General features: G+C 36.4%; 1 protein-coding gene across 2 annotated transcripts in view; it reads right to left on the bottom strand.

Annotated features, from left to right (window-relative positions):
• GALNT1 (polypeptide N-acetylgalactosaminyltransferase 1) overlaps window positions 1–12067 on the bottom strand; it is a 44058-nt gene extending 31991 nt beyond the window's left edge. Inside the window, exons 1-2 of one of the 2 annotated variants that reach the window (XM_010076366.1) lie at window positions 11837–12067; window positions 4597–4771 (exon numbers count right to left, since the gene is read on the bottom strand). In XM_010076366.1, coding sequence (XP_010074668.1) covers window positions 4597–4771; window positions 11837–11975 — 314 coding nt within the window. In that variant the 5' untranslated portion in view covers window positions 11976–12067. The remainder of the gene's footprint in view (window positions 1–4596; window positions 4772–11836) is intronic. The other variant, XM_010076367.1, reaches the window with a different exon arrangement.
• Between the last annotated feature and the right edge of the window lie 827 nt (window positions 12068–12894).

Raw genomic sequence — 12894 nt, 5'->3', positions numbered from 1 at the left:
TGTGCAGGATAGTTTGATTCAGCAAAAAAAGCTTTCAATAATAACTTAAACTGACCACATTTCTGTACTAGTTAAAAATTACAGCCTTAGTCAGAGATCTGCATCTCATTTTTCTCTTAAGTGTCTGAAGTCATAGTTCGTATGAGTTTAGACCCAGTTCACTCAAATATGTAGGGCCATCTGGCTAAAAACTCTGATTATACCCTAACACTATCTATACGACTCAAAACCCAACATACCTACTTCTTGGATACAGGCAGTTTGAGAAAAGGACAGTTAAAAGATCTCAAATATTATGCAGAACTAACTGAGGTGTAAGATGTCTGATACCCTTAATTCTGGCAAAATTATACTGATTAAGGAAAAAAATTACAAGATCTTTTGTGCTGAGTTCTACAGAACCTGCAGACTTGGAGAAAGGGTTGCTAAGGTACCCCAAAGCTATCCACACTCCTCCTTGCTGCAAGTCTGCTTGGGGAAGCCCATCATCTTTCCAAGAAATGTCAACCTGCAAAATATGACACCCTCCTAGCACTGCATCCTAAGTTCCAGTGGGGACCAGAGTTTACATGAATGACATAATTCTGTCCCAGCTATGCCTCCATGTTTTCCAGCCTTGACCACTTGTGCCTGGAAAAGTGTTTTAATATGCTGTCTTCCAGTGTAAAAAAGTCAGAATTGGGTTTAAACTCCCACGCTCAAATGTCTCCTTCACTGTTTTCTATATGCCACAAATTATTAAATAAAGAATACAGCCTGGAAAGCTCAGCCTTAGAACACAGTACTCATTCTTCATTTTGCGAAACAGCTTCCAAGTCACCTCAAACAGCACTGAGAATAAAACCAAGTCACACGACACATACAGATTTCATGCATTTAACTACACTAATTTCCAGCCTGAATACCAGTCTACACACATAGGCACAGCTGAACACCTATTTTAGTCACTGACACCTATTTTATTCACTGCCTCCCTCATCCTCACCAAAATTAAGGCAAGACTCTCATGTTCCAAATCATCCATCTTTTACTCTTTCCTGTCATGTCAAGCCCACAGCTGCATATTTTCCTGGCAACTGTGAATCAACTCCCGCTTTGACAACTGATTCACAGACCAGAATGAGACATGCTTACAAGAATTATTCTCTTAACAACTTCAAACCAATCTGCTCTCCCCAGCTGCTCGTTCCCCAGCAACAACACCCCTCCAGAGGTTGTGGCACTGTCAGTTATATTAGTTAGTTACACTAACATGCCCCAGTCCAGACTCGAGGAAGTATCCAGGCTAAAAATATTACTTCTGGTTTAGCTTTTCCTGTTAAGCAAATAATTTAGTTGGGACAATGAGAAGAATAAGCAGAATAACGTTCCCGCTTACAGACACAAAATGACTAGCAATTCAGGCATACGTCAATGATGTTAAAGGCATCTATGTGCCTTGGTAAATTTGCGCTAAAGAATAAAAATAAACCTGTTAACGTGTCTGGGCACAGTTCAGCAGAACACGGACTTCAACTTCTGTAGATGCTTGGTACTGAGGAGTTCCCTGACCTGAAGAAGTGCCTAGAAGTTATTAAAACAGCTCACCTCTTCGTTGCTCTACTAAGGAAACAAAATTTCTTGGCCAAACCACAAACATAATGCCCAGAGTGAGTTATCCAGAGAGATTAACCTATGAGCACTTGATGACTGAGCAGGTACACAAACATCCTTGCCTTCACACAGATGACAGGAGAGCTTGTCAGGACCAGAAATTTAACACGGAAGATAATGTAGACTACTTCAAAAGGTGCTCTCCAGCTGACAGGTTACAACATCCCCATTAAATACACATGACAAATTGGTCCTGGCACAGTTAATTCCACCAGCTTTTGAATGATTGACCATTAAGGAAAACTTTTACAGACTTCTGTTTTTCAGAAGAACTGACATACTGGAGGACTTAAAATAGTCACATCTTCCCCCCACGCCACATTAAAGGAAGCAAACCACAAAACCTGTGAAGAAAATAATTACATGGTTGAACAGCTAAGTGTACCTTTGAACATATTTCACCTTTTCAAAGCCTTGATTGGAAGTGCTACTGGCAGTTGTGCTGTAAGCACATAAATGTGGTAAGGGATGACTAGAAATTACCCATTCTGCTTCTCCTGAAACTATTTCCATGTTAGCACGGATATAGATAGAACAAGTTAAACAGAGCAACTCCCACTAATGCAGCAGAAAGCATTTCTGACCGTGTGAATATTTTGACTAATCACATAAATACTTTCATAAGACATACATAAAACACTGGAGCATATTTATAGTTTTCACAGTTCTAAAAATGGCTACAGTGTTCTTGGAAAGAAGTATTAGTACACACATACAGATTAAGATACCTTTGCATTGTAAACACAGTATTGTTTTCAAATTTGCTGGAGAAATGCTAACGCGCTCCCCAACTTCTTAATTAGCGTGACCTTACAGAGTATATACTGAAAAGATGACAAAAGGAGGAGTTTAGGGAGAACCGTTTTTCTCTCAAAATCTACTAAAATGCACACAACAAATAAATGTTAAAATTGTTGGCAGCAATTTACAAAAACAGAAAATCCAACACTGCTCTGAGACCTTACCTAAAATTTTATTCTAAGAGTCCACTTTCACATAGTCTTGTGACAGTATTTGTGCCCATATAAGTGGAAAAGAGAAAAAAAATGCAACATCACTAAATTTATAATGCATATCTTCTTTTAAAACAGTAACTGCAGAGCATGGCCAAGTGTGCAAGACAAATTTCCTGTAGCTCAACTTGATTTTAAAATTGCAAGTTCATTTGTCTGCAAAAACTTGAGGAATGCTTAGGTAACAAATTTTTAATAGCTTATAAGAATTTCTCTTTCCATTTTTGGTTAGTTCAAAGTCTAGACTTTACAAAACTTAATCATAAGTTAACTTTTTAGATACACAAATTTATTTTCTTATCTTTGTACTTACACCATAAAAATGGTAGGATGTATACATGCAAGCTTTCCAATACGAATGCTGATAAACAGATGATGTCATTTAGTTTCCTTCATACTTCCAGGGTCATAATGAAAAATTACTCATGTTTACCTTCCAAATAGCCAACTGTTGTAACTATAATTTCCCCAAAGTTTTGCTAATTCTTTCCATTCAGCTCTTCCAGAAAAAAACATACAGAAATCACCCCAAATTAGTATCCCACCTTTGACAAAAGTTTCCAACAAAACTTACTTTCCTCGCAGCTAAAACAAGTTGAGAATGCTAACTAAAAATTCTTAACTGGTAGAAGTCACCACCTCACAGTGAGGCAATTTCTTATCCTACAGAAAGTGTGATAAAAGGGGCAGACACTACATATGAATCTGCGTGAATGCCAGAAGATCCCATTGCCAAGTTACAACCACAATCAGAGCAATAATTTGAGAGAGAAAAGGATATAACCCCCCCCCAAACATTTGTCAGTTTTGAAAGAAAACCCTGCAAGTTCATGATTTGCCTTCTTCCACTATACTGAGAAACAGGCAAGCAGTGACCACAAAATCTAACAATATATGTGAAAATTAATTGAAAAGTTACATTAATTCAAACTTAATAAATAATATTTTCAAAAATATAGGGCTCAATTATTAAGAACACCATCACTACCAGGAACTCACACGCTACATAGAATCACATTCATTATGATAGATGAAGGTACCTACCTACAAACCAGCTCTTTATCACTCATTAAAAATGAAAAGTGGTCAGAGCTTCAACTCATTCTTTTAATATTACCTTCTGAGGTAGGAAATGAAAACAAATTAATCCAGCATAGGCCTGGTATATACAGAAGCAACAGAAGAGCTTCCAAAGAAATGGTGTTTCTATAGCATCTGATTATTGCAGGATAATGCAGATAATTGATTGGGAAAATCTTGCTTTGTGAGCTTTATTTAACTTGAGAGACCCTTTTATAAACAAAAGGGGTTGGGGGTGTGGGGAGCCATCAGCTATCCTGCCAGAGTAGCCCCAGGAGAGTAAAGCAATCTTAGTTTTATTTACAACAAGGCCACAATTTTCTTTTTAATTACTTATTACTCAAATAGCTCTGAAAGGATCAATATTTCACAGGCAAGATCAAAAACAAACCAGATGAATATTAGAAAACATTATAATGCAATCTAAATGAGGCTTTGCACATTTCATTAGGTAAGAAATTTTTAGAGTATTTATTTCTCATAATCAAATATTTTCTATTTCATATAATGCAGTTTTAGTCTGTCTCATTACAAGCAGTGCATGCATTTTTTCAAATAAGTAATTTTTTCCTGAAATGCCAAGTCTTAAGTTGACTTTTTTTTTTCTTGAACCAAATTAATTTCTATTCCCCAAACAGGCTTCATACTTGTAATCAGATTCAAAGTTAAATAAGACTGGATATTCTGCTGTTCAATCTTATTTTACAAATAAATAACCTATATACTAGGAATCCTCCTACTTTCCACTTCAACAGCAATGCCTCACTGAACTGAACTCTTCTTTTGGATCACTCTTTGCACATTCTTCATTGCAGTAGACTACATTATTAATACAGAATAAAGCACTTACCCTTCTAGCCTGACATCAGGTAAAGATCTGTTGAGTGCAATCATTTCACTTGCCATTAAATTAAATTGATTTATTTTAAACATTTCTTTCATTTTTTCTTGCTCTTCTTTCGGAATGACCACAGGTTTCCCCATCTCTCCAGGTCCTTCATGTGGTTTTTGTATGGGTTCTGGAACTAAGAATAAATAAAATGTTGGTAACTACTTTTATACTTGATTTTGTTTGTTTATACTTTATTTTATACTATAGGAGTGTTCCTGTTTAAAACAGAGTTCTAAAACCACCAGGTTTTGGAAATGAAACAGATCTTCATATTTGGTAGCATAACAGAAGTAGTTAAGCGCTACTCTTAGACACCACAATTAATTTGAAAAAACAGTAAGGGTTTATATCTATCCATCATCACATCCTGATTGACTTTACTCTTAAAAGTTCTGAACAACACATTTATATCCCAGGTTGTTCTTGCACACACAAGTTTTTCAGGAAAAGTTAAATTTTGCTTTACAGGGACTTCAGTAAAGATTAAAGTAAAATTTATTTCCACATTTTTATTTTGACAGAATGACATTGGCATTTACAGTTTAGAAATAATTTCTCTTGGTTTTACTAGCATTATTTTCAATCAACATAATTACATTTTAGAGTTTAACATTAGTACTCGAAACAAAACAGTAACAGTTGACATGTTTAAACCAAAGATATGTTAAATATCAAATGTCTGATCAAACTGATGAGGGAGAAGGGGAGGAGAAAAAGAATCCCGACTCTTGAATTATTTGGTTTATTAAAAAAAGAAGTGAAAAACCAAAACATTCAAAAAACCCTGTTCATCTCCTTTACAAATACCCCTTTACTTTTCTCCTGAACTGAAATGTTTTAAATGCTCAAATACTGAATCTGAAATATATCAATATTTTATAAATTCAGTTAAAAAAATAATTTAAAAAGTAGTAATTTAAAATCTAAACACAGGAACAGGAAGTATTTTAAAATAAAGGCACCAAAGCCCTCAGTAATAAGCCTAGTTTCAAATTATCTTTAATCCGCATCTAGGACAGCACAGTGTAACTAAAGCTTATGCCAAGAGCAAGCAGCCAAGTAAAGAATAAAAATAAAATTTAGAAAAGCCAAAACACCCAAGCCTCCCAACCCTCCTGAAACACTATGACTTAAAATATATACTTACTAATAACTGAAACATTTTGCTAGTTTGAATATAGGATTAATCTACTACCAGTACAACATGTTCCTTGAGAAACTTTCATTTTTAAGTACCTGAAGCAACTGCACTCGCTGCATTAATGAAGTAACATTTAGCGGAGAAAATTCTCCCACCACAGAGATGTTTTCTTTTTACCAAACTCCCCTTGACTGCAAGTTGAACTATGTAATACTAGAAGTTGCCAGCCAGCCACTCATACACTAAAAATTGATAGAATAAGTATGTCGAAGCAGATCCTGAGCAGACCGATTTAAGTGCTTGTTTTTACCATGGGCTAAAATGAGCAGTTTGCTTTGCATTTTTGTCTCCTAAGAAAGTGTGGTTGAACCTGCATCAAAACTTGCTGGTTTGTAAATGCATACCCTTTTAAACTAGAATTTGTGCCTTTTAGGGGATAATCAACATAAAATTATGGTATACAATAAGACAATTATTTGGGCTAAACTTCAGATATTCGGCTTGGTTTTATTACGTGAGCTACCGTAACTACTTTTATTAACTGTATAGCAATTAGTATATATATTGGACAGAAAATTATTAAATTATGTGTGTTCAACACACCTAAATTGATGAAACAGAAGCTATCAGAATATAGTTATATGTTAAAAAAAAGTTATTCACCATGTTTTTCAGCACTCTCAAGAGTGAATGTCTTATCCTACCATATTTGCTATTTAGAAGAAAAAATAATTTCCCGTTTCATTTATACTTCCAGTTGTTTCTCAACATTGACTAAACCAGTTAAACTGAATAGCTAAATTAACCAAAACCTCATCTTTCACGTTTGCAGATATAGCTGTTAGATGCTGGTTTAGCACATCAGTGAGTTGGATCCAGGTGTATAAATTCCACAAATTCATCAGTCGAATTTTTAAATTTCATTAGCAAATATATACTACTTGATTAACATTTTATCTAAATAAAGTACTCCCTCCTCCAGCAGAAAAATCCAGCAACAGCTAACTAGATCCACAGATGTTCTACAGAACTCACTAAATGCAAAGACAGGCAAGCTTGGTGTGCAAGCACAGAGAGAACTTTCCAAGAAGAGTTAACCATCTTCTTTCGGGTTTCTGCATTTACAGTAATCCATTTTCCCACAAAAGTGTGTAGCTTTCATATAAACACAAACCAACAACATTCTCCCAAAATGACTAATAGGCATTGTTAAAAATTCAAACCACGGTGCTCTTTTGTCAGTTAACCATGAAAAGGTGTTTCCTTTGAAGGACTGTGGATATGTACTGATGATGTACTTCTAACAAACAGAAATTTAATTTACAGCTACAAGTTTGGAGCTAAATGAATGACTTAAGGACCAACAGGAAATCTGTTATTATTTTTCCCGACATTTCTCATTTGTATCAGTAAACCATCAGTTTCAAAGAGGGCTTGATCTCTTATGGATCTTCGTTAAAAGTCTCTGTCTGGACTACAAATTCCTTTTATTCATCAGGCATATTGCCTGGTAAACAGACACTTCAAAATCTAAGACCACTTTTTTAAAGCCAGATGGATTCTTCCCTGACACAACTTAAGGGGCCACAACAATGCCAAACTGACCGAAACACCAAGTTCAGTCACTTTGGAGGAACCATCACAATTACAAGAAAGCTGTTTGGAAAGGTAGTTGTTCAGAGAAGTTTTGTCTGTTACAGACAGCTCAGCCTTAACAGAACAAGACTGATTTATGATGAACAGTTCCTATTTTCAAAAATTAAGTCTGTGGTTTATAAATCTGTGTTTTATATCTTAAACCTGCTCACTTTTCCTAGGAATTTTTATGCAGATGAGAATATTCAGAACTGAGGCACAATTTGGACTTTCCATCTTTACCAAAGAGTTTGAAATTCAGAACAAAAGGCCTTGATTGACACTTGACAAAAATGACTGGTCCTCATTTAAATTTGTGATTGCCCCAAGAAGAGAGTGTAAATAGCAAGCAGCTGAGATCACAAGACTCTCGGCAATACCAATCCTAGGTCTGAAACAAATTATTTTTTTGCAGGGCTTCTAAGTGGGATACCCCTTAAAAAGAAAAGGGGTTTTTGAGAAGCCAGAAGTAAAGAGGGGGGGGGGGGGGGGGGGGGGGGGAAGGATGAGTTCTGAAGTTTATTTAGAAACTGCAAAGCCAGAAGTTCCTTTGCAGTCATACCTTTAAAATGCCTATAACTGGGGGTAATGAAGTACTCATTTGATCTTCATTCAAGTCAAGACCTCAGAGCTGACATACAGGATTCTTACAGAAATAAGACAGAGTACAGGAATGGTCCCTTTTTGTATTGTTAAAGAATAGCTTGAACCCTTTTTTAAAGTCTAGAACTTGTTTACACTTACCAGTTCTGTTCCAGGCTGTGAAATCTAAATTGTAATGCTGAATCCCCACCTGGAAACGGCAGTGCTCAACTTAACATCCTATGTATTTCAGGCTTGGAAAAAACTACTGCATAACATGGATGATGCTTACTAAGTTTCAGTGATTTTCCTTCCAACAACCTTTAAACCTACAGCAACAGCCTTCCATCATCAGCTATTACTCTGTCAATTTTACTAATGAACAACTAGTAATCACAAAAAGGGAACCACCACCCAGAAGATATGCCAACAGAAGGAACAGCTGTGACAGTTTGGGCAAGGGGGGTACACCACCCAAGTCAGTTAGGTAGCTCAGAATAGGTCAGATAACCTCAAAAACTGAGCACTGGAGAGAGCTTCCCCCAACCTACTCCCCCCTCTCTGGGGTGGCCATGGTGGGGAGAAAGAGCAGCAGTATCAGCCAGGACAAGTGCTGGCTCCCTCCCAGCTCCCATGTTCTGATCCCACTTCCCCAGGCTACCTCCTGAAGCTACTACTGTCTTCTTCTACCATGCTGGAGGCTGGAGGGCAAAGGCTTCAGCCTACAGCCAAACCATCCCACAAAACTAGTGCCACTAGATTCCATCTATCCCTCCTCTGGTATCACTTTAATTCCCCAGTACCGTACTACCCAGACACCATGCCAGGCCCCCTTTTCCCAAACATCTCTACCTCAGCTCTCTTACTCACAGCCTGGTAAGTGCCTGTCCCTTTTCTACTTTACCTTTTATTCCCCTCCTCTCCATATTTCCATAATTTCAACTATCAGCCCTCAATCTCTGTGATAGTGGACACAAAGACCTTTATCCCACTCATCTTACAGTTCCCCCTCATCTTACAGTTCCCCATAATCATGTACACAGATTTTTCCACAGATTCACATTCCTTTATTATTTCTTATTTTGAGCAATTTGTAAAATGTATCAGTGGTATACATACAATCCAATATTAGACACATAAGCTGAAGCTCATGATTTAAGATGCTAGTATCTTATGGCATCAATACCAAGGAGAAAGATTCTTCCCAAAGGCAACTTAGACCAGAGCTCTAAGTCTCATTCCAAAAAAAGGAACTCCTTCCATTTTTTGTATTAAAAAGCTAAGGAAAACATCCTTCTGACTTCATGAAAGCCTGAACTGTCCAAAATTATGCTCAAAATCCCTTGCTCCTGCTGATTTTATCTAAAGACTAATTTTTCCAACTAAGCAAGCACAGCCCAAAATAAACTTACAAATTCTTCAGAAAAACTTACTCGTATATCAAGTAGGTTCATTAAATGCCATGGAATTCTTCCATGAATTGCAAAGAGAAGCTATATGCCAGAGTGACATGGACAAAGAGACTACTAAATTCAGAACACTTACATAATTCATGCTGCATCAAGAAACTAAATCAATTATGGAAATTAATAGGGGGCAAAAAACTGAAGCTAAAAAGCAGATTTTGATAAAAGCTTCACAGAAAAAATAGCCTCAATGTTATCTGAGGAGATTCTATGCATTCGGAGTGAGAATAATTCCACTACAGACTCCAAATCAGTGAACAACTGGAACAAGTATGAATATCTAAAATCAGGCATGCAGCTAGGTTAAAAGGAAGTGTCAACTACAACCATGGCTTCTAGCAGATGTATTTCTGCATGTACCTTACTACTGTTTAAAAAAAATAAAGCAACAACAAAAATGCACAAAACTACATACAAAGTTTTGCTTGTATGTTTGGCTTGAGGTTGGTTGGTTGGTTTGTTTACAAGCCAATAAGATACTAAAAATATTATCAGGGATTTTAACACACATAGGTTAGGGAAAAGCCAGAATGAAGACTGTACTCAACTAAGTAAAACTGATGTGGCATAGGGAAATCATATACTAGTCTTTAAAAACTGCAGATTTTCCCTCACCTGAAGGACCTTCCAATGACTTTATGTATAAAGTCACCAGAACTTTCAACATCATCAATCTATCAAACAGAGTTTGATATATATTGAATCCAATTGCTGTTTGCCAACAGAACAAAAAAGAAAAATTCTGTTTGCAAGACAACTCTGAAGAAGCCTGGCAAAGTAATCTGCTTAGCATCAGGTAAAAACTTGTTGGGAATCCAAAAAGTGGATCCATTCCTTAGCACCACAGTATCAGCATCACCTTATTCTAAAGAAAATTTCCCAACTTCTGCAGACAAAAAAAAAAAAAAAAAAAAAGAAAAAAGACTGAGTTCCTGTAAAAGACAAACTTTCTACATAACCCTAACTAATTTTATTGTCACTTTCTTTTCCACTTATTGAAAAAGAAACCCAAAAGATGAAATTCAAGCAACTGAAAATTTAAGTCCCTTCTGCATGTTTGCATGCAGTTGTGAAAACAACAGTTCAGAGGTACTAAGCACAGAAACTACACATTTCTATACACAGTTTTTCTCTTTGGAGATTCATCAGCCTGTTTTCATCATGGGAAAAAAAGAAAGAAAACAAAACTAACGTTTCCTAAATATCTCCCCAGTATTATTCTGTAACAGAGCAACACTGTTATTAAAACATTTGAGAAAATTTCGCAGGGAGGTCAAAATTGTCCAAACCAGATGAAACAGGTGAAAGAGATTGTTGGGATGAAAGATATTAACTAATCTTGAGTACAGCTGGCTGATCAGACTTAACATTGAGCATCACTGCAGAAGTTTCCTATAGCAGAAGTGAAATATACAGACACAGCCTTTCCAGTGGGAGAGACACCATACTACAAAATTAGGTGTTTCACAAATGAACTGGAGGCAGCAGCTGCCTCTCAGGGATGAGAATTCTCCCTGGACCAACTCCTTCTCCCACGTGACCAACTATGATGACCTTCCTAAAATAAAGTTGGCACCATTAATGGTACTGGCTTTCAAAAAACCACATTCAACTTATCTAACTGGCATCCAAAAACTAAGATGGCAGTAACAAAAAGTGAAAGCATATCTGAAGAGCTTTAGTATTGAACAATACAGCTCCTATTGCAAAGAAAAAGTTACATACATAAGCATGTGCATATATGTGTGTATATACACACCCAACCCCTCATATTTGTCACTTTCACATGCAAGTTTATTCTAGTTATTTTCATAAACTTATTTCCATCACAACATTCACTGTCCCTTATTGCTATAGTCACTGGCCAAATTTCGAGTTTTTTTGTTTTGGTTTGGTTTTTTGTTTTGGGTTTGGTTGTTTTAGGGGGAGGGGGCAGGGAGGAAGGGGCGGGGTGGTTTTTTTTGTGGGGCACATGGACAGGCAAGTTGGTTGTTAGTTTGGTTTGTTTTACCACTAAGTCTAGTGAAGTCAACAGTGCCTTTGCCTCCTCACTGGTGGAAACTTAGAACATGCTTTAGACTACATTAACATAGCTTACATTCCTGAACTGCCTGTTACGTATTTTTTTTTATTTTTCATACGCATTAGTGCTTAAAATTCTACATCTTGAGTAAGCATTTAAGTCTGCAACATACATCTCAGGCAACGTGCCAATTTCCTAGTAATTCAAAGAAGCACTGAACTTCTCACAAAGTTGAATGCAATGTTAAATGATGATGCAATTCTACATTTCTGGGGCAAAAGAATGAAATGTTCAAAAGGAGCAGAATTTTAAATGAGCGTAATTTAAAGATTACTCAAGCACAAAACTTACCATCTCCAGCAGGCAGGCCTCGTTCTTTTTTCTCATCACATTTGTTGCATTCACTGAAGTACAGCAACAGAAACATATCCAGAAGGACCCAAACCAAAGAGGTGGCAAGGACCACCTTGCAATATGCAATTTTTTTCATGGCACTTTAAGTCAAATACAAAAATAAAAAAGTATAAATAAAAATATCAACAGGTTTCTTTAATCCAGTTTGAGAGACCACGTTCTATATCTGGAAAGCAAAAAAAAGAAAAAAGTCACAAAAATTTACCTAAGGACAGTAGCTAAAAGCACAAATTTTAACTACATTTTAAAGGCAACAATTTAATTACCAAATGTTATATGTATCAAAATGAATGTCCTATGCATTCTAATCAGTTTAAGGGAACACGGTCAATTAAAGCAACACTACTCTAGTCTTTCATGATTTTAATATCGTCACCTGAAATGTTAAAATGAGTGACCAAAACAGAGTGCCCTGCAAAGCCACTGGAGAAGAGGATAGGCACATGTAATGAAATTAAAAGGAACACTCTGGACCCTCTGGAAATAGGAGCAAGCTAAATAAATGAAAACCAGGAACATCTCAGGAAGCAAGGTATCAATCTGTGCTGCATGAACCCTGTGGCTAATATTCCTCGTGCTCCTGCCACGTAGCATGTGCTGACTTTCTGGGCCCATCACTAGGAATGCTAGTCTACAAATGCCTCTATTTTACATAAAGTCCAATGGTACATTACGCCTTCATCACAAAGATAAACGCTTTGCTTTCAGCAAACCAAAAATAAACATCCTTTTCAGTAAAGTTAAACAGTAAGCAAAGTGAAGAAAGTACACACAAGCCACTGTGGTCACTTACTAGGCATTCAAAGCTAAAGGTACAACTAATAATTTTGATGCTTAAAGTGATTTTAAGTTTAATGCTTGATTATAGAGCAGACTTTTATACATTTTTCAAAATGTATACATTAAAATTTTAGAATGCCAACCTTTGAAATTCTCTTTCATCCTACTCAAATTACAAGCAAATTTTGTTGAATCACAGAATCACAGAATGTTAG

This window comes from Pterocles gutturalis, unplaced genomic scaffold (genome assembly GCF_000699245.1).
Source record: "Pterocles gutturalis isolate BGI_N339 unplaced genomic scaffold, ASM69924v1 scaffold25483, whole genome shotgun sequence".
NCBI classification, from domain to species: domain Eukaryota; kingdom Metazoa; phylum Chordata; class Aves; order Pterocliformes; family Pteroclidae; genus Pterocles; species Pterocles gutturalis.
This window is presented reverse-complemented; position numbering and strand designations above follow the sequence as displayed.